Here is a 22,517-nt window from a genome sequence, read left to right as displayed (position 1 = left end):
ACATCAAGCTCCCTATGCAAAAATGAGACTCTAGTCTTATCGAGCTTGACACATGTTTTGCAAAATATCCCGAGCTACTTGTGAAGTCCGACAGGACCTAATATAAGGAATTGTAAATCTCTTTACATTAAGTGAAATCAAAGATATGCATATCCCACTCACTTTGCTCGGGAATAACACCTGCATGTGCTTGCCAAATTGGTGTAGCTTGTTGCCGTCCTTGTTGCCCACGACCTTGAAAACAAAACCCCCCCCTTCCCCCCCCCCCCCTTGTTGTGTGTGTGTGTGTGTGTGTGTGTGTCTCTCTCTCTCTCTCTCTCTCTCTCCCTCCCTTTCCCCCCTTCCTACGGAGGAGTACCTGGCACAATAGGAGTAGGACATGCTTCATTGCCTACGAAATGGTCCCATAGGCCCTTGGCAACCAAAAGATTACGAATGAGAAAGCTCCAACCATAATAGTTGGTGCCATCCTACCTATCCTCCTATGCAAGCATTCTGAAAGAGATCATTTGAGAAAAGTAAAAAGAAGCAAGAACTTAGAAAAGTTTATGTGCTGTGAACCTTAAGCAAGAAGCCACTTTCAAAGCCAATATGAGTGCCGTTGGAGAAACAAGAAGAAGAAAGGTCGACGATGCACTTCAAAACTGCCAGAAAGCTCCCTTACTAGGATATGTACTGCAATCTCAGAATTCTTTGCTCAAAACTCAGCCAATGCTTGGCTCAACAAGGCATAAACCGTCAAAAAACCACCTCTATTCTGAACCAAATGGCAAATTGCAGAGCCCAATTTCCTCTCAAGTAAATAAATGCATGACGGGTGAAGATGGAGCCTACCTGATGCGTGATGAAGTATCGGTGGGAAGTGGCTTTTGGTTGTATGGTTCAACCAATTGTCTAGGGTTCTCGGTTGGGGTTTGGGCGCAAAACTGCTCAGATCAGCTTGCAAAAAGCAAGTAGATAGCTCTCAGATACTCCCCGAGCCCTAGTTTTCACAAAAAAGAGCTGAACCAGCTCTAAACTAAGGCAAAGGTGAGTGAATCCTTCAGAAGAGTCTGAAACCAAGTCCAAAAACCCTTCCAAGTGAATCAAAAACCTCTGAAACAATTTCAGCTTGTTAGAAACAGGTTAACTAGCTGGTGGGCACCTCTTGAGAGCCCAAAAACTGTTAGAAACAGCTCGCACAGGTGTAGACAGCCTCCTGAACAGTAAGAATAGGTTCGACCTTGCCTTGGAATGCGTGCAGCAGTGAAAAAACAGGTCAACCAGCCTCTAGCAGAGGAAAAACAGGTTCAACCTGCTTCAGAAAACTGTCAGAAACAGGCACCTAGGGATGGAGCAGAAATTCAAAGTTATTACAGGTAAAAAACAGCACTGACTAGGATTCTGCTTTGAAAAAGTAGTCTAGGCCTGTAGGACCAGTTGCCTATGTAGGAAGAGGCGCTAGGAGCTCTCAGAAGTTGAAAAAGTGGCTGTTGTGATGAGATCTGACTGTGAGTTCTTCACGACAAAAGTCGAGGTTTTCATGACAGAATTGCTCCACGGGACGGGGGGTGCTAGGGAGCAAATACCAATTTGTTGGAAATGGAAGGGAGAGAATGAAGCTGAATTGAAATTGCAACAACAGGAATGAAGTACAAGACTAGGGTAGTCATAGAGACAAAATCCTGGGGTGGACCCTAACTAGGGTCAAAACGTGTGGTGACTAATTCACCCACAAACTCAACGTCTAATTGAGGCTAAGGGGAAAAAGGCAAAAGTGCCCATAGTTCCTTATCACATGATATTGATCAATACCTTAGGAAATATGAATATTTCAAACATATGGTGCATCCTTAAGCCAAGCCTCCTTCAGTCTTCCAGGTCTTTCCTGACCAACTCCACTTGATTCTTCATACGTGGTTTCGGAGAGCCTCTTAACTAGGAAGTGTAAGGGGTGATGCTCCTACTCTAGCAGCACTACAAGTGCATAGTAAATTTTCTTGTAGGTAGGAGTCCTTGCAACATGAAACGGAATATTGCAAGAAAAGGAAAATTTGATCCTCTGCATTTTTTGCCTCATGCTTTAGGCATGGTGTTAAACCAGTGACTCTTCTAGTAGATACCACTGGCCTGCGTGTCCCCTTGTGCATAACGCTGTTGAAGATTTTTCATGGGAATTCCAACTGATATGGATGGATTGGATACATGGGGGGATATAGGACGCTGTGGAGCTAGAGGCTTAAGAGATGTACTCTCATGCATACTCTCCATGGCATTTCCATCACTGCAAAGCCTCTTCATGGCTCAAGGTTCTGATCTCATGCTTGATGCCCATCCATGTTCAACCTTCCATGCTCATCCACGCCTAAGTTCTCAATTTATGTGATGAGTTATGAGTCCCATATTTGATATATCAGCTCTCAATTGTGTTCATACTTGTAATATGTAATGGGTGTTAAACTTCTCTAGAGTCTAGCCTCAATTCTCACGGCTCAAGGCAATTTAAATTTTTATAACGCAGGGCTGATCAATGATGGTTAAGTTTACTATGAGAACACATACATGTCGTGTGAGTTTATGATTTAAGTCTATCCCCCCCCCCCTCCCCGTCGTTGGTGCCTTTAAAGTTAAGTGTCATTAGAGTCTTGTACCTTACGTGCCTCTTATGCCTCTTACCACCTTGGACCACCATAATCTCGTCATGCCGCATATTAGGCAACTTTAGACACTCGTGGTCACAACACAAAGTGCCTAACATTACATTCATTTTTGGCCTATGCCAGGGCAGGGACCACTCACACAAAAATTAGCAATCAAAACATAATTCACTAAGACTAGGGTCCTTGATAGGACATGGTGCCGAAGACTCTCGGTGACCATCTCGAGCATGAACCTAAATGCTCAAATCTCTTTTGTAAAGGATAGAAGCTCAAGATGTTGCGAAATCTTCTTGACGATCTCAGCAATACGGATTGGAAATCCTTGTCATCAAGTTGTTATACACCCTATCTTGCTGATTTATGTCATTTCTTTGACAATGCTTTGTGTTAGAAAATGAAATCCCACCAGAGGGTATCCCGCAGTGGAAGATTGATAGAAGAGCCCAGGAATCACATGCGGAAGTGTTTCACTATGGAATCAAACATAACATGTGTGTACTTCCCATAGATGTATGTGTGCAAGCCAGAATAGACATTGCATCCAAGGAAAATATAGAAGCAACACTTATATATTCCCGTCCATCCACAAACTGGACACAATACATGACCAAAATGTCCTCCTCCTATATGCTTGGCACCTCTAGATCTCTAAGCCTGCATGCTCCTCTGAGCTTATGTAGACTCTCTGTCCAAAGAACCCTTCCACCTTGTTGTCCGGAAAGCCAGCCTAGGTTGACTGCCACTCTTGAGTTAAGTCTGCTGCCTACATAGGTCTCTTCACCTCCTGAATGTAGGGGCTACGCGCTGCTCCTTTCTGCTTCTCTGGGGCTGCTCCAAGTGATGAGTATGGATTCATCTAGGGCCCCCTTTTATAGGGCTGAAGCCCGCTGCCCTACTCACTGGCTGACTTTTCTGGCTTTACCAGCTGACTCAACTTCCCCCTACCAGCCGACTGGGGAGAGGATCCTATGAATGCCCCTACAGGGTTCATTTGCAGCTTTGGCTGGCCTTGCCTGGCCACATGGCATCCAGTCACTGGCCCAGGCAGCTCCAGCTTTGATTCTTTGCCCCAAACCTGCCCATATGGTCTAAAAGCCTTGCTGAACTGCTGCGCCTTCTTTTTGCCTGTGTCCTGCACCATTCCAGCCTTTGGAACTGCTCCAGGAATGCCCGTACGGCCTGCTGTACTGTCCGAACCCTGCTCATGTCAGCGCCCTGTTCACGGGGTCATCTCTTTGCTGGAAACCCTCCCCAGATCTGCCCTTTCCATCTGTAGACAGCCTCTAGAAATGTGCCTTCCAGATCTTCTCTCCATGGAGGCTCTCCTTTGTCAGGGATCTCCTCACTCTCTCTGCTGCCCACATGGCAGCCCCATGTACTAACCTATCATTCTATGGTCCCCCCCCCGGATGCACTCCTCATATGGGGGCTCACAGGTGGGGAGGTGACCAACCCTAATCCAACACTTTGTCCAAGCTTCAACATGAGCGTTCCTTGATTCAAGCACTTGCAAACAAACAAATTTAAGTTCTAGCAACAATCGAGTACAATACAGCAAGTTTCATGGGCGAAGTCCTTCATAAAGGGATGAATAGGAGCTATTGAGGATTGCCATTTTTCTGGTGGCAAAGAAAAGCAACATAAAAATGAAAGGCAAAGAAAAGCAACATAAAAATGAAAGGCAAAGAAAAGCAACGTAAAAAAGGAAGAGTATTTTTGTGCTTACATGCTCGTTTGGGACAGTTTAAATTGAAACCATATAGCTTTTACAAGCAGTTGTAGCTTGAATGAAGGGAGTGTGGATTGCTTTTTGATTAGCCTTCTCCTTTATTTCTAGCTTTGTCACAGCTTAGTCTGCCGCCCTTCACCTCTAGAGTGCCGACAGAAACCCAGTATGAAGACCTTTGTGTAAATGGATGCTCTAGTATGTGTGGGTGTGTGTATTTGTATGTGTGAGAGCATATGTTTATACCATGGTCTACACCCACCGTTGGGGGCTGAGGACGTTGGTGGGGAGGTCGTAGTGGCTAGTCCCTGCTATGTGTGATGGAGTTTATGGTTTTCAACCTTATTAGCAACTATCATGAGATTGAAACTGCAATATGTGTTGTGTTTTTAGAGGATGAGTTTGGGCATGTTCCTGGATTCATTTCTCCCTCTCTCTCTCTCTCTCTCACACACACACACACACACACACACACACACACACACAATGAAACGAAAAGGAGGTAAAGAAAAGCAAAGAAAAGGGATATCTATGGGGATGTGCCCTTGCTATGTGTGATGGAGTTATGGTTTTCAACCTTATGAGCAACTATCATGAGCTTGAAAATGCACAATGAGTTGTGTTTTTAGAGGATGAGTTTGGGCATGTTCCTGGATTCGTCTCTCTCTCTCTCTCTAAAAAGAAAAGGAGTCAAAGAAAAGCAAACAAAAGGGTTGACTTTTTTTTTTTGGAGGCAAAGAAAAGCAACGTAAAAAAATAAAATCTCCTCTGGTTTGTTGTGGATTTTCTCACCGGGACTATCCATCAACCACATTCAAAGCATATCTAGATTCTCTTGATCCCCATCACTATTGATGAGGTTCACATAAGGCACCTCGATTTTGTATTCTTGATGGAGCAGCAGCCAGCAAAGGCTAACTGAAATAGAAGGACAGCAAAGGCTAACTGATATAGAAGATAACAGAAGTGCACTAGCTGCACCAAATGCTTGGACAGACCTCACGAGCAGGCCGAGCAGAACAGAATGCGCCATATTGTAATAGGGATAAAATTCTTCCAGAAGAGGCAGCAGTAGGCTGACTGTTGGCATATCTCCACATCTAGAAATGGTGGTAGTTTTGGTGACAGATTTCTTCTAAAACAGAAACTCAACCAGATCTGAGATTACAGCAGAGACTGCATTGCTTTTCTGATTTGACACATGAGGAGAGGGTTGGCTGCCTGCTGAAGAAGCCTCGGAGCATGTCAAATCTGAAGCAGTGTCGATCAACTAGTAAACTCCATGAGTTGAGATAGATGAGCTAGAGATCCATGATACCGTGTTGAGGATGTAGGAAGTCACGTGATGGAGACACAAAGTGTGAGGCAAATGGTACTGAATTGATTGCTATGACAACAAAATACAAGCCTCAGTTTATAGGCTGAGGCAGCCTTATCTGAAAACATACTACAAATCACTGATGATGTCAGTGGAGAAAATCTCCCTGATATCATAGATGATGTCACGTCATATCTAATCCCCAAAGGTCAAGTGACCTTCAAGCTCACACCCGACAAACCAGAACCCTTTTCACACTAACACACAATCTAGAACCTTGTTCATAGTACAGGCTCCGAAATACCCCAACTCTCATTGAAACAGCTCTTCAAGAGGAATGCTATCTTGAATTAGGGCGTCCTTTTCACAAGAGGAAGCCAACATACCTAGCACTAGTACCCCCTTTTACAGAGTGGGAGGGGGGACCTCCTCACCCGAACCCACCTACAGTTGCCCCGGGCTCGGTTACCTTGTCAAATTTTACATTAGAAATGTGAAACTGACGTAATTGCTAGCCTGGTGTCCATTTTTACAGGTGTCTAGCTGATGCTATTGCGTCTCAAATGACTATGGTGTAGAATTCAACAGTGTGTGATTCCATTAGATGTCGTATGCCCTCATATTGTACATGTAGTCATGTCATGTAGGCTTTACCTCAAGAATTTCTTTGCTGATTTGGGAGGTAGTCTAAAACTCAGGAAGTCTTTTGAAATGTCACGAACTGAATGCTTCAATGCATGCTCATGTCTGAGATGATGCAGAAATTGACACGGTATTGGACCTCTAAGGGGAAAAGAGTGCCCTTGTGAGAGAATTTGTTTCTATTCAACCAAGATGCAAGGTGGGAAAGAAGTTCCACATGAATGCAATGTGGAAGAGAGATGCACATGGACACATGAAGAGGGTTACAGGTTCATTAATGCCCCTTGAGATCATTCAAGAACCATCTTTCCATTTGAATCCACCCTTAGCCTAAGACTCTTGGACCCACCACTTTATGTATCCTAATGCACCCTTTTCCTTTCCTACATCCCTTAGACATAAGACCTAAGGGCTTCATCACAACCCCAAATCAAGATCCAAGTCTCAACATAAGGCCGTCCCGATAATAATCATGTCAGTAATTACAATTCATCACATAGCCATGACAATACTATTTAGATGTACAACATTGTGGCACCATTAATGCCCAACTAGCAATATGATTATCTTTAGATGTCATTAATCATAACATTCCCTCTTGCTTATATCAAATTTTCTCAATCAGTTATAGCTTCAATATATGTGGGTACTCAAAGAAAGATTCACTTGTGCTGATTTTAGAGTCCCATGCCCAGAATAGCAATTTTTAATTGCACCACTCTTTTGGCCCGCTATTGCACACTTTGGTCCTAGGAATTAATTGCCTAGTAACTGGGCGCACATTCACAATTTCCAAGGGCCCACTAGGAATTTTAATTCCCCAAGTCTCGCGCACGTGACCAAACTCTCGCGCCCCAAAGGCTCAAGGCAGTCTCGCGTAAATTACAGGAGTCGCAAATCAAAAGTCCCATAAATTCACTTCCTCGTGACACTATGGAACTTTTCAAATGAAAGAGGCAGTTTTTCCTCGTGAAAATGGAGTTACTTATAAGCTAATACTACCAGATTCTTAAAGGATGAAGCATACTTTTCATGTCAACATGTTGAAGGCTTAAAAAGGACAACCTTCATCACAACCTCTTAACTAAGAAGAAACTGAACTTAATGGTGCAATTCTGATAATGAGATCAGAACAGATTATCTACCACCAAGAGAAGGGTACCCATATACAATGTAGTGCTTATTGAAGTTTAAGAACCATCCAGCGTCACAGGCACAGTGGATGGCATGTAGGAGGCCAAAAAGCAAGAGAAAAGTCGAAATGTGCTTTGAGGGCTGTTTTTTGGAACACATCAGAATAGGGAGAGGCAAGTCACAGGCTGGGAAAGTGCTCCAAGCCTATTCTTTCACATCGCCTTGCTGATTTTTGCCTGCCAAGTTAGTCTGTGGGCTGTTGGTGGGCTGCCAGAAGCTTGAAAAAGAAATTCGTTTTTGTGCCAAGAGCCTCTAGATCAGTTCGTTTTTGCTGCTTTCGGGCTGTCCAGGGGCTGCGGGATGTTGTCTGACTGAGCAGGAGCTTCTATAGGGATGTCGACTTGTTTTTGGTTGCTTTTTCGGTTGTTGCTTCTGATTTTGGAGCTTTCCAGGCTTGGGCGATCTCTCTTCTAGGCTGCTTTTGGGCTGTGCCAGGGCAGCATCAACTATTCTTTGCAGGGTCTAGGGTTTTCCAGCACAAGTGACCTGATTTTTGTGGATTCTGGGCAGAGGAAGGCTAGCTTTTGCCGTTCCCGGACTGGTTGCTGGTTGGTTATTGTGTTTGAGATTGAATCCTGGTTGATTTTTGCTGTTGGGCAGTTACCAGGAGGGCTATAGATAAAGGTGACTTGTTTGGAAGCGCTTGGTGGATTGATTGCACCAAAGTTTGGCTGTCTTTGGCTTTTCTGCAGCTGTTCAGCCGTGTCTGGCAGGTTGGGCACTGGGTTCCTATTCGCCATATAAGGTTGAGCAGGGATTGCAGGGTGTGCAGGATATTGGAAGTCTGTGGGCAATGGTTTGCCTGTGGTGCAGCTTTTAGGAGACCTTGTAATCAGCTGCTTTGGTTGATATGAATATTAAAGAAATACCGCAAGGGGCGCCAGGGTTTGGGGCCAATCAGTGTCCTTGTTTCTTAGTAGGAGTGCTCTAGCTCCATGTGATTAAGTTTGTGGTGATATTGTTTGTTTAATGACTGTGTATGCTGTAGTTAAAGTGGATCCCACCACCGTTTAATATGTGAAGGCTGGTTTCACATAGTACTTCACTACTAGTTTCACGTATTTGCTATGACTTAAAACTGATTTGATTCTTCATTTATCAATCTTTAAAGAATCCAATCTCTTGTTTGGAACTGCACATCTCTTCGCTTCTTATTGTCCGCTCTCTCGTTTTGGGATTGAGCTGTCTTAATTTGTACTTATTACATTCTTAACAATTTGGTTATAGTGGCGAGAACCCTTTCCCCCAAATTGGTCTTGGGAGAGTTTCATATATAACTTTGAATGGAGACTTTTTAGTGGATGTATAGGTAACGTCAGTATAGAAAGAAAGAAAGAAAGACATTTTATTAGAGTCTTTGGAAGACCGATGGGTCTATGAGACTGAAAGAAAACCTGATACAAATCACAGTAAGGGTGGAGCTAGTGAAACGAGCATCATCACCCATGCTGAATCCTAAGTCTGATCATACATAATCAAATAATCTTGGATGTAACAATGAAAAGAAAAGGACTGGAGCAGAGCGGAATCCTCAGTATGTCATGTCGCCCTGGCCAGTGCATAGCCGGTGATGGGACGCTGGCGCCCGTCAAGGGATGCTATGCGTCTCGGTCTCCTGGACGAGGCTTGATACAAGACCAAGGCCACTGTGACTCCCGTGGGACGTATCCCGGGTCTAAACAATGACGGGAGGTCTCCTAGAGTGATCTGTGTGTCCCCTCGATGTCTTGTGTGTCGTGGTGTGATTGTCTGGTCGGGGTCTCTGTCATGTCTGCGGCTAGAGATTGGACGATCAATGTCACTCGATGGAAAGAACTCTGTGATCCTGCTCTGAGAGGTGTCTGATGATGTGGCCAAGCCTCGTCGCCTGAGTAAGTGCTCTCTGTGTTGTACTCCCTCGTGAATGAAGGCGGTGAGGCATCTCTAATCTGGGTAGGCGAGGAATTTGGAAAGGAGCCCGGAGCTGTCTCTGAAGAGGCAGTGGTAGCGACCGCGGATCTCGTAGTACACTGGGCACCTGAAAATAAAATGCTCCTCCGACTTGACCTCCTGACAATCGCACAATATGCATAAGCGATGCTCCCTAGAAATCCCCTCTGCTTTGCTGCTCTCTATGCGGAGGCAGTGTGATGATACCTGAAATTGTCCGATGGAGATCCGTAGTGAGCGAGGCATATGAAGCTCAGTGTACCCCAGTGGTGTGATGACTCCCTCCTCCGAAATACGAAGAGAGTAATCTCTGTAGAAACTCAGCTTCATTGGAAGCTCCCTCGGCTCCAAACCAGGTCCTAAAGATGTGTAGCTGTAGGAGATCCTCTCGAATGATCTGGTTGGGGTGTGGCCCGATCGGGATGGTGGGTGGGAGTACCGAAGGGGCATCTAAACTGTACTGAAAAGGAGGTATCCTATCGATGTGGAACCCTAGTCTCACAAACCATCTATGAGTCCGTGCATATCAGCATTGCTCGTCTCCCTCTGTTGCCAACCTCATGGAGGAATCGAGAGCCAACCATGGCAACCTCTGTCTCCCTAATGTGCAGTCCCCATATGATCTAACCCAGTGTAGATATATAATGGTGTGAAAGGTTGCATCTAGCTGGAGTGGAGAAGGCCTGAATGATGTGATGTGGTACAGATGGTTTCCCTTGGATCATCCGTGAGAGCATGAGGATCTATAGGCGCTCCATCTGTGTCCACTCTATCTTTGACATGTCAGGCCTCCAACAAGGGCTGCCATACATACAGCTGGTCGGACCAAGGAGTCGAAGAGAAGAGCCTTGGCTCGAGGGTCCTGGCAGTGGGAGTGGAAGCATTGTCTCTCTAGCTGAGCCAGTGAGGCGTATCCCCTGCTCAGTTTGGCTTGCATCGCTGGTCTCATCGTGAAGATCGGGCCAGAGAAGATGATCCCCAAGTAAGTGTATGAGGATACGATCTCAACTGGTGACCCACCGAAAGTAAAAGTAAACTGCTTCTGTTGCATGCTTGCTCGAGAGGTGTTAAAGATCAGGACCTTGGTCTTGCCAAGGTTGACCTCCAAGTCATGGGATAAACAAAAAGCCTGTAGTGCATCTAGGTGTCGCTGGAGCCCCTCGGGTGTGGACGACAAACTCTAGGAAAGGAAGATATTGAGTCCAAAGTCGTGGCTGATCATGGACATACGCTAGTAGCATACGTTATTGGTGCATTCACTTTGACCATTAGTTTGGGTATGAAAAGCAGTGGAAAATTGTAAAGGTTTTTAAACAAAGCGATCCGAAATGGCTCATAAACTTTGATTCAATATCTAAGGTAAAGGTTTTAGGTAAACATGAACTTGAAAGATCTCACAAATGAAGAGTTTAATTGTTCGAGGTTCTGTAGTATCCTTTCTACAAGGAATAATGTGAGCTTTCTTATGCCGAATTAGTGGACATGCAAATTTCACCTTGTGAAGTTTTTGTCCATGTTGCGGCCTGCTGGTTTTGCGATAATTCTTACTATCTTAAGTGGTGCGTTGCCCTATCAGCTAGATTTCAAATGCTTGTCTGGGAGAGACTAAAATGAAATCATTTAGTCTTCACAAGCAGTTGTAGCTTGAATGAAGAGATGTTGGACTACCTTTTGATTAGCCTTCTCCTTTAGTGCTAGCCTTCATCATGGCTCTGTCCTTCACCTCCGGAGTGCTGACAAAAACTCAGTTTGAAGACTTTGTATAAATGGATGCTCAAGTATGTGTCGGTGTGTGGATTCGTATGTGTGAGAGCATATTTTTATACTAGGTCTACACCCATTATTGAGCGCTGATGACGTAAGTGGGGATGTCATAGTAGCTAGTCCCTGCATTGCATGATGAAGTTTATGGTTTTCAACCTTATGAGTGACTATCATGAGATTGAAAATGCACTCTGTTGTGTTTTTAGACGATTGTGCGTGGACTCATCTAGGCATGTATGAGCTTGCTTACAATCAGTCTACCATCGTGAATATTTGATCATAACCTCCACTCATTGGGAACCCTGGTACAAAATCTATGGTGATATGCTCCAAGTAATCTTGGTATCTTACCCAAATCAAATTTTATCTTTTGACATACTACACATTGTTAAACATAGATACTAATATTTTCTCTCATCTTGGGCCAATGGAAATACTTTCCCACATCATTAATGATTCCTCTAATGCCTCTATAGCCTGCATAGGGAAGCCTGCATAGGGACTAGAATGTAATTCACACATAATAAGTTCTCCGTAGGGTTAGTTTCACGCTTATATTTTCCTCGTCTAGTGAATATCCTTCAAGTCCTTCACTACTCCTTGCTGTAATTGCTGGTATACTTCAGCATAATCTTCATCATGAAGAAAAGCTGCTCTCATGTCACCCACACTCTTCTCTTGGATGTGGAGATTGTATATACACAGGGCTTCTGACTCAAGGCACAATATTCTTTCCAGGTTGATACTCTAATGTAGGTTGTCTAAAAGATTGGAGATATTCGCCTATTTGATTTGTTTGTTAGGCACAATAGGCTGAAAGCACAGAAGCTTGATGCTTTGATGATTGGTCTTCAAAGTTCATCTGAAATGGTGTCCCATAAAGATAATGCTTCCAAGATATCTCGAGTACATGCACAACCACCGATAACTCCTTTTAATAAGTGCTGTACTTTAGCCCAACACCTTGAAGCTTACGGCTTTTTCAAAGGCTATGGGGTGACCCTTCCGCATAAGAACTTCTCAACTCATCTCATCACTGGCATCGGTGTAGACTACAAAAAAGCTCTTATGTAAATCAGGAAGAACTAAGCCTAGAGTAGAGATTAACTCTCCTTTAAGCTTGCGAATGGCACATGATGTATTACATCACAGGTATAAACATATTGCCTCGTTAAATGTTGTCAAAGGATAGTCAAACTCGAGCTGAACACCAGGATGTCATCAAAGAAAACCACCACAAATTTATTGAGCTATGATTGCAAAAACCTCCTCATGAATATGCAAAAGGTTGCTGGCGCATTTGTAAGACCAAGAGTCATTACCAAGGACTCATATTGGCCTGTACGTGTACGAAAAGCAGTCTTGTGTATGTGATATGAAGTTCTGACATGCTAAATACTTTGGCAACTTTCAACACATCAAGAAGGTCATCCACTCATGGGATCAGCTACCAACTCTTAATAGTAAGTTTATTTAGAGCTCTATAGTCAATACACATTCTGAAAGAGCCATCTTTTGTTCAGCGAAACAGTAATATATTCCATCTGAAAAGACACAGTACCAAAGTATGAATTACTGTAGAGGTGGGAGTGTCATCTCTATCCCAAAATGTCCACAAAAAACCACAAAACAAAGGCAGAGGGAAACTCTCAATCCGCTATCTCTCAAAACCCAACGAAAAAACACAAAAACCTGCTTTTAAGTTTTGGTAGAAAGTTGAGGAAAATGAAGCCGTGCCCCAAATACTACGAAGTAAGGGACTTGGCTTTGCCCTCAACAAGACAAGTTTGAACATGCTTTTCTCTAACGAGGGCACACATGCCATGACAGAAGCTGATGGAGCAATTGCGAGTGCTCAAATCATCAAAGCCGTTCAGAGGGAGAAGAGAATGCCAAACATGGAGTGTAGCGCCCTCCAATGTTAGTAGCTCAGGATTGCTTTACAAAAATTCTAAATTTGTATGATTGAACATGTTCTAGTCTTACAAAGGTATATTAGTAGCTCAGGATTGCTTTACAAAAGAAAAACCGCTTTGTGTTGACAAGCTACCGAGCGGGTTAGGGGGAAGCTAAGGGGACAAATAAGGATAGAAGAAAAGGGGAAGGGGTGGGGGAGGGTGAGCAAGATACTCAGCACCACTCCTGCTTGAAGCGAGGACAAGCTAGAGTGTGGCAAGCAAGGAGGCTAGGGTAAAGAGCCTTTCGAACATTGTCATATCCTTAAATAAGAGTCTTCTTCCCTCTATAGATAAATGGTACATTGATGTGTATGAGGATCAGCATGTAGCAAAAAGTCACGATGCCAAGGTGTCCTGAAAATCATGTCCACTTCAAGTGAGCCACTAAAAAGTGTCTTACGTCTTGGTACTTTTGAATCTTGAAGGGACTCCCTTTACCATGGAAGTATCTTCTCCTTTACCATGGAAGTATCTTCTCCTTCATGATCTCTAAAAGCTCCTACAAGGAGTAAATCTTGTTATGGGTTGAGGTTTGGCATTAGATCTAATCTTGATGATACGGTCTCTAATTAAATCATAATTACAACCTTCGACAAGTAGAACTACAATCCCTGTCTATTTGCAAACCCATATACCGTAAAGAGACCATGGGGACCAAATCAATGGGCGGAACATAAGGTTTGGAAGTGTCCTTCCTGCCTTAGAATTTATAGCCTTTGTCACGGAATTGTATTAATCCAAGAAATAAAGAGAACTATTTTGTTTTGACTGTGCTTAAAGAGAGTTAACTTTGGTCAACTAGAGAAAGTTTCTCTTTCATTTTTTTTCATTTGTTTTATATGCATAGTGGGGATGCCCACAATGGTCCAGGACTAGTCTAGGGAGCTAGAATTCATGCATTGGCTAACCACAAATGGGTGAAATGGTTGGATATTATTTTATTTGTGGTAAGGCTCTAGGGAGTGCTGAAATCCCCATGTTTTTAAGGGGAAGAACACACATATGTGCAATGGGCGAGCAACCTAAAAGTAGGGACTACGGGAGTAAAAGCGATTGGATTGCCCAATTTACAAGAAAGCTCAGCTTTCTTAGAAAAGTTGGCCTACTCTGAGCTAAAAGCTAGGCACCAACTTTTGGGAAAGCATAGCTTTCTAGCTGCTTGCTCATGTCTATAAAATTTACAACTCTCATGCTTTCTTGTAGATTCTGAGTTTTGTCAATCTTCTTGCTCCTTTGCGAGACCTTGTATCAAGTTCTTCCATTGAAATAAAAACCTTCGAGGGGGGGCAGCTCTTATTTCTGGCCCCTAGTGTGTGTGCGCTCCTCTCTCTCTCTCTCTCTCTCTCTCTCTCTCTCAGATTTGTGTTGCTCGCTAGCCTCTCCGCCTCAGCCCCCCCTCACCCGCTCAGGCTCTCTCTCTCTCTCTCTCTCTCTCTCTCTCTCGTCCGTACCTCTCCCGCTCATACAGCCCCGCCCGTACCCCTCCGTCCGTACTTTTCCGTTCATACAGCCCCGTCTCGCCAGTTAGTAGTCCGTCAGCAACAAACACACTAACCCTAACCCCGAGTTGGGCTAAACCCCCAACCCAACCCAAGGGTTAGGTTTAGCTAGGGGGTTCAACAGACAACCAATTATGGACTGGGCTACCCTCTCCTCCAAGTCCCCCTCAACTCCTTCAACCTCCATCAGGACTCGGTACTCCACAGTTGCAGCCATGACATCCTCTCCTTATGCACGGAATTACCAACAAGAAGGCTCAAAACGACCCATCCTTGGGCAAATAGGATCAGATTTTTAATCTGCAGTAGGTAGTGAGAGAGCTACGATTGGAACTGGCAAAAGTAAAGGCTCGACTTCACGTTCTAGAAGGGCTTGGTAAGCAGGCAGTAATTGAGGAGGCTGTAAAATCTTGTAAGGATTCCCCCCCTACCCCGCAGCTAGTCTCTACAATCAAAGATCTTGTTCACATTGAAGTACAAACTACTAAGAAGGAAGTGATTGTGGAAGTGGACACCAAAGCAAGTCTGTCTGATATTCAAGTAGAGATCAAAGAACACGAAGCTAGAAGTGATAATGCACTGAAGATTAGAATAGGGGGACTCCCAAAAGATTGGTGCAAAGAGGAGGACACATATAGTGACATATTGACAAAGATCAAAGCAAGCTTGCCCAACATTGAATGGGTGGATGATGATAGGCAGGATGATGACAATTGCAGGCCAACTTCTATTATGCCCTATAAAGGTCATGCAATCCTTACACTGAAGTCAAAAGATATGCGGATCAAGCTTCTTTGACAATCTTACAAGTGGAAGGGTACCAAAGTATGGATAGCAGAGGAGCTTACACAGGCTCAACGCAAGAATAAGGCAACTGAATTAGCTAAGGTCAAGGCTGCCAGAAAGGATGGAAGATGCGCAGTTTACCGTGAAGGCGTAGCCCTAATCAGAGAGTTTAAATCAAAACCAAAAGACTCTCAGTCTTAAACTGATGCATGGCTGTTTACTCTTTCATACTATTATGTAGGTACTCTAAAATAATGTGGGTTGCTTTTTGCACTCCTTGGGAGCTGCCATGTGCCCTCCTTTAAGCAGATGTACTAGAGGGTTTCTTGCTGTCCCATAGACCTTTTGGTCTCCAATGGACGTTAATAGACTCTCTCTCTCTCTCTCTCTCTCTCTCTCTCTCTCTTTGTCTCTCTGTCTCTCCGTTTGCGAATTCTCTACTATGTGGATTGTCGATGTTTCTTGACTGATTCGAGTTCCCAACAATCAATATTAGATGATCTAGAAGTGCGAGTTAGCTAGAGTTGCAATGAATTATTTGAAGGGTTGAGAGATTGCAAGTTGGTGGAGTTCTAGTGGTATCATCGGCTTTCAAATTCGCAGTTCTCCAATAAGCTTGCTATCGACTTGTTAATTCGTAATTTGTGATCAAGCTAGTATTGATTGCTTGGAACTTGAATGAGTGAAGGACAATGAAAATTCATTTAGCAGAGAATTTACAATTAGGGAAGAGCGAGGGAGAGAAGAGTGAACACAGAAAAGGGGATAAGGGATGCCCCCCTCAAGAAGGTTTTTATTGCAATAGAATAGCTTGTCACAAAGTTGGCTTGTAGGGGAGCGAGCAAGCTTGAGCTAGCTTTCTTGGGCAATCCAATCGCTTTACTCCAATGGGCCCTCATGACTTGTGTACCATGCACACAATCAATCAAATTATTTGGTCTAGAACAAATGCACAGCCTAGGTTTACCATAACTGAAGCCGTCCTTTAGACCTCGACGTGCTCTATCTAATGTGCATGTGAGTAAATAAGGTGCTAGAACTACACTCAAAGATTAGGGCTTTTGAAGATCACGTTTTCCTCACGGTTAAATAGTACGTGATCTTGTTCTGCCTTCATTAAATCCAAGCATCATTGCCCAACGCATGAGGGCTCACCCCTAAAACCAGTTTGAAGGTGTTAGGAATAAACCATGAGTAGTGGCGACCCCATTGCTTGTTAGAAAGGGTGTGCGAAGCATCATTAGTCTTGTACGGTATGTTGAATCGTTGATAACTTAATGTCAGGTGGAGGGTGATCCAGTAGGATATAGTCAAGCGACTCGTAACTTCACTAACATGAAGTCCATAGCTTCCAACATCTTGTCATTGGATGTGACTATCATGAATTCATTGCCATATTGTAGATGGTGTAAATAATACCATATGAAGACTGCAAAACTAAACCATACTGAAGATGATAAAGTCATACTGAAGTTCAAAAATCATACTAAAGTTGATGGATCACAGTGAAGGTGATAGAGCACTGTGAAGGTGATAGAGCACTGTGAAGGTGATAGGTCACTTTTATGGTGATAGATCACTCACATTGATACTCTCTTTCTCATATTGTCTCAATCTTTCCCATCTAACTTGTGATTCTCCTTATATCTCGAAGGCAAAAAAGGTCAGTTTGAGTAACTCAACAAAGCCCTTCCGCTCCTTGATAGGTTTCTCTTGTTTTTGGCAAATTGACCACTAGAACAAACCATCTTTCTCTAGTAAGGTTGCCAAAGTAAGCTTCTCTTGGTCAGTTTTGGATATTTGAGAAAAAATTTATGGTGATCTCTTGATCCGTATTCTTTAAGAAATTCAGCCCTCTCTTTTGTCTCAAAATTAGGTCTGCATTTATTTTATAAAATATCTTCAATTTTTTTTGCAACCATTGCAATCGTCTTGATTGCAGGTGTTGCTAGCAATTTTGGACACGGTTGATGATACTGAACTTTTAAACAAGGTGTGTAATATTGTGATTCATTTAGAATTTGCTGTGCAGGCAAAATTATTACAGGCCAATGTATGCATTGGATTATCAATCTGTTGTTCTTGTATTTTTTCCTGGCAAATGTTGGGCTAAAGGTGCATTGGCATGTTACAGTTTATCATAAGTGAGTTGGCAAAAAATGTGAAAGAGATTATTTTACATAAGGTATGGCCTAGGGACTTGTTTGTTTTTCATTTTAGTTGTCACTCTGGCGTTGGAAGTCTTCTTATGCAAGTGAAAGCTACTTTGTTTGCATAATTATTGTTGGGGCCCTCTTTTTTTAAAAACTAAGTAGGTTAAATGACTTCCAGTTTGGACGACGGGTTATTTTGCACCTCTTGTCTCCATACAACACACGATACTTCTCAGCTGATGTTTTAGAGGCTTTGCAGAGCCTGAAGACATTTTCTGATAAGGCAAAAAACCCTCTTTCTCTTTCCTGTATTGAAGTAATCTAGTTATTAAGGTCTTTTCTTAATAAAAGGATGCCCACTTGCCACAAGACATATATCCTGATCATTGACTTGGGTGAACGACAAATATAGACAAACAGGCAACATGATAATGAGGAGGAGAATGGAAGTGAGGTCACAGGAGTTTCTGTGTCTAGCAAGAAAGATCCATTCCGGCGAAGGATTGAGCTTTTAAGATCATCGGCATTGGCTGAGGTTAGAGTTTGATTGTTGATTTCTCCCATTCATGATCTTGATGTGTGTGTGTCCTACTGAATGGCATTACAAGAAAAAATAAGGTGTGTATGTGTGTGTTAATATTGTGAGTTTCATTAAGATACATAATATGTAAACCAGCTTCAAACTTTGAAGCATGATTGTTTCAACTTTAAGCATTTGATTTGGTACAGGTATGGTATAGGTTCATAAGACTCTTCAGTTAAGAGGTTTGCGTATTTTATGAATAAGCTAAAGTCAAATCTTAAAGTCTTCATGTATGTGAGGTTCGAGGGTCCTTGTCTTGATTTTAAGAGCCGTTACTTCAGGTTAGTAGTTATTATTTCAACATTATTTTTAGCTGCAACTTAAAGTCATTATATCAGTGAAATTTTGTTTTTGGAGGAATGTTGTGAGCACATGGACTTACATTTGAGCATTAGGCTCTGAAAGATTGGAAACAGGCCTTGACACTACAGTGTTTTGAACCATGTCGATGCATTGTCATTAGGTTTCTAGCAGAATGACAAGATCAGAAATCATTCTAAGCTATTATGTAATATCTCCTCATGTATCCATATTTTAGCCAATCACCTCTAATGTGCTCTCTGTGAATGAGTCATGGTGGTATATATGAATGTGTTGACCTATCAGCTGGATTTAGATGCTCATCTGGGAGAGACTAAAATGAAATCGTTTAGTCTTCACAAGCAGTTGTAGCTTCAATGAAGAGATTTTGGACTACCGTTTGATTAGCCTTCTCCTCTTGTGCTAGCCTTCGTCTGGCTGAGTCTGCCGTTCACCTCCGGAGTGCCGACAGAAACTCAGCACGAAGACTTTGTACTAATGGATGCTCAAGTATGTGTGGGTGTGTGGATTTGTATGTGTGAGAGCATCTATGATCTACACCTACTGTTGGGTGCTGATGACGTCCGTGGGGATGTCATAGTAGCTAGTCCCTACTATGCGTGATGGAGTTTATGGTTTTCAACCTTATGAGTGACTATCATGAGATTGAAACTGCACTATGTTGTGGTTTTAGAGGATGAGTTTGGGCATGTTCCTGTTCTCCTCTGCCAAAATTGCTCTCGTGTGTGTCTAATGTTGACCATTATATTTGAAAATTGGAAGTGATGCTTCTTGGGATCCTCTAGGCTTGCATGATTGGTGAGAAGGGTAAGTGCGACTGACCTTTCCTGGTTTTCTTCAGTATAGGCCTGGCTGGAATCAGAGCCTATTGATAGGGGCCTGGTGGACAATGGGGTCCCTTGATTCTCTGGAGTGGCAGGGTAGCTAGATGGTTGCAAAGATTGACCCCATACCGTTCAAAGAGGAGTATACCCAATGGTGTTTATAGTTGTGGGAGGACAGACCATTGAGAGAGTTTGGTGGGACTGAACCGAGTGGTCTAGCTATCTCAGAGAATACAGACATTACTCTCTGTTTAAATTCATTAGGAACACATTCATATTCCATTCTAATTGAGATTGCCTTGCCATGAAAATGGTGCACTTTACAAATAATAAGTTTGACACGGAAGGGCTGTATCCTTTACAATAATGCTTGTTCTTATGTGTGTGTATCGGCATTGATCTTATCCTCGTCTTCTCTCACATGGAGCTAGCCTGTACCTCTGTGCCTTGTGAAAACAGAAGCTTGTGGAGGTGTGTTCCAGACATACAGGAGAGCTTTTACGGTCACCACTTGGGAAAGATGTGATATATGAGGTTTGTCTCTGTTTCCATGTGAGTTTCTTTTGCGTGCATAGCTTAATAAACCCTGTTGATTAATGACATGGTCCATCTTTTTACAAAAGTTTGTTAGTACTGCACTTGTGCCATTGAAGATGCCAATAATATTGCTCGTTTGTACAGGTTGCCAAAGGGGGCAGTGATGGCATCATGTGGAACATTATACCAGATGGAGTCCCCAGCATTCACAAGGCAATAGCAGATTTAGGGGCACAGCCTCGTGGCATTGATGACAGTGACCAGGTTTCTGAGGAACATGTCTTTGAACATTACCACTCCAGTAGAACAATACGGAGACTAATTTTGGAATCAACCCCAAGTTTGGAGGGCATTGCTACTTCGTCTTTTTCATCTGTTCTTTGGAACACAGCACTAGAAGGAAACTGCAAACAGTGGGCTAACGGCCATAGGTAATACTCATTTGCCAACTAACCCAACTCTTAGGGACTTGCCTTTGTAGAGTTACAAAGGTATTCTAATCAAACCTTTGATGACATTTTCAATTTGCAGCCAGAAGATTGTATCTGCTTTACGAGAATGCAAGGACTTGAAGGTAAAGGAAGCTGCAATGATGGAGCTTCGGCCACTGATTGATTCTGGTTTGCTTCAAACTAGTGAAGTGCTTCCAAAAGCACAAGGGATCAAGAGAAAAAGACCTTCTAGAACGGAATAACTCTACTTTTTGGAATGGTAAATTATGTAGATAGCTCATTGAAAGAGGAGATTCTCTTCTTGGAGTTTGACCGAATTCAGCAGCTAAGAGGGTGTGTGATGTTTGGCAATCAGTCCGAAAGGTGTCAAGAGTGCATTCTATTTTTCCATTACTACCTTGTTTCTTTTGAGTAGATAGAAAAAAAATATACCTCGCAGCAGTCAGTTACAAACTTTACTTCCTGCTTCTGCATACACTCTAGATGCCTCAATAATAATTGAAACTTAGAATTCACCTTAGCATCTCTATTTATAACGTTGTTGGCTTGCACATAGCCCCTCTCCAAGTAGCTTCATTGTTGTTGGCTGATTCTCGGCTGCCCTGTCTTGGCTTCGTTGTTGGCTTGGTTTTTGTAAGATTTGAAGGTCTTGGTCTTGTATTATCTGGCCAGACTTGTGCTAAAAATCTATGCATCTAATAGAAAACTCTCAATTCAAAGTTTGAAACCTAACAATTCTTCTCTTCAAGGGGCATAAGATGCGTAACTGGCTTTATCATTGAATTTCGGGATCATCCTTACTCTCATCATAACCTTGCAGCGTCCAGGTTATGCAGCTCTTTTCTGGTGATTTAAATTCTTAACACGTGGGTGGATTTTTGTTGGCTCACTTTTAAAGGGCTTGAGTGCCTTTCTCCGGTAATTTTCTTTGGTAGCTACTAGAAAACTTGTCTCGCCCCTCTCGGTAACTTTTATCTTTTCAAGGTCGTGGAAAATCTTGGAGGGCATGTTCCATTGGAGCATTTGGGTCTACACCTAGAGAAGTAACCGTCTTTAGGTTGAGGAATTCAAAGGAAGGAGCTTAGAGAGGGCCATCAACAATATTGCCAGCTCTCATATGTGTAAGACCTCTTTTGTTTGTGTGTCAACTCATTGTTGCAAGACCAGGTAGATTGGAGGGATCAATAGTAAGCTTTTCTTTTGACATTATTGGTGAAAACATGTTTCGTGGTGGTGCTTGCACCTGTCATTAACCACAATCCATTGAGATGGGTTCCATTTACACTTCAATTTAGATTTTCTCCTGGTGATGAATAATGTTGCACATAATGGAGTTTGGACAATTAAAAACTATTGAAGGGAGTGGTCTCCCATATGCATGGATCTTGCATGGAAGTTGCTTGATGTAAAGGGTGGATCTTCTTTCTTGTCTTGGAATGTTCTCTCAATCTACATGTTAAATGTAACGTTAGCTTTTTGTTTTCGTAATGTCTTGCCGTTGTGTGGGTTCAAAGGGAGGTAATTCTTAGATCGTTTTACTGTTGCCCCATGCCATATGCACAAAATTCCCTATGTCGCATTTGATGGAATGACCCACACCTTGTTCAGCCATGCAATGCCTCATGGGCATCCCAAAAGCAGCTGCGTGGATTGGATACATTATATCTCGACATTTTATGCAATCATGAAGTGATAGGAGATTTGTAAATGTGATTAGATTGGTTAGAATAACACAATATGTGGTAGCAGCACCTCTGGGATGTCTTTAGGATTTGATAAATTATTCTAGTTGATGAGAAATAATTATGCTTGTTGCTCATTTTAGGGGTGCCATTGGCTTGTTTATGGCTAACATGTGTAGAAATATATGGGTATCAATGGTTGTTGATGGCTTATGCTTGAATTTTATTAGCTACTCATTGATAGCTTACACAGAGAATTTGTTGGTTGCTTGTGGCTGGCTTCAACCAGCATGTAATGTGAGGGTTTGTATGGGACATGGACAATGGATGGCATTCTAGTGTGTAGCAAATAGTGATATTTTTCAAGATTTGGCCTATGGTAGGGTATTGGGGACATATTGCTCTAATGGCAAGAAATGTACACATGACAAGACCTATTAAATGTACATGGTCTCTAGTTTCCCTCGTTAATTGTTTCTCATCTCGCCTCTCTTTAAAGATCAAAGAGCT

The 22,517-nt window shown here is 42.8% G+C and overlaps 1 protein-coding gene across 3 annotated transcripts in view; it reads left to right on the top strand.

Annotated features, from left to right (window-relative positions):
- Positions 1-20,718, top strand: part of PUM24 (pumilio 24) — a 78,824-nt gene extending 58,106 nt beyond the window's left edge. For 2 of the 3 annotated variants that reach the window (XM_087401956.1, XM_087401955.1), the window contains exons 11-17: positions 17,398-17,448; positions 17,590-17,640; positions 17,787-17,891; positions 18,021-18,143; positions 19,796-19,870; positions 20,018-20,304; positions 20,405-20,718. In XM_087401956.1, the coding sequence (XP_087258082.1) occupies positions 17,398-17,448; positions 17,590-17,640; positions 17,787-17,891; positions 18,021-18,143; positions 19,796-19,870; positions 20,018-20,304; positions 20,405-20,567 (855 nt within the window). In that variant the 3' untranslated portion in view covers positions 20,568-20,718. The remainder of the gene's footprint in view (positions 1-17,397; positions 17,449-17,589; positions 17,641-17,786; positions 17,892-18,020; positions 18,144-19,795; positions 19,871-20,017; positions 20,305-20,404) is intronic. The other variant, XM_087401959.1, reaches the window with a different exon arrangement.
- The last annotated feature ends 1,799 nt before the right edge of the window (positions 20,719-22,517 follow it).

Source organism: Dipteris shenzhenensis, chromosome 30 (genome assembly GCF_047967505.1).
Source record: "Dipteris shenzhenensis isolate YYH24624 ecotype China chromosome 30, Dip_SZ_1.0, whole genome shotgun sequence".
Taxonomy (NCBI): Eukaryota; Viridiplantae; Streptophyta; class Polypodiopsida; order Gleicheniales; family Dipteridaceae; genus Dipteris; species Dipteris shenzhenensis.
This window is presented reverse-complemented; position numbering and strand designations above follow the sequence as displayed.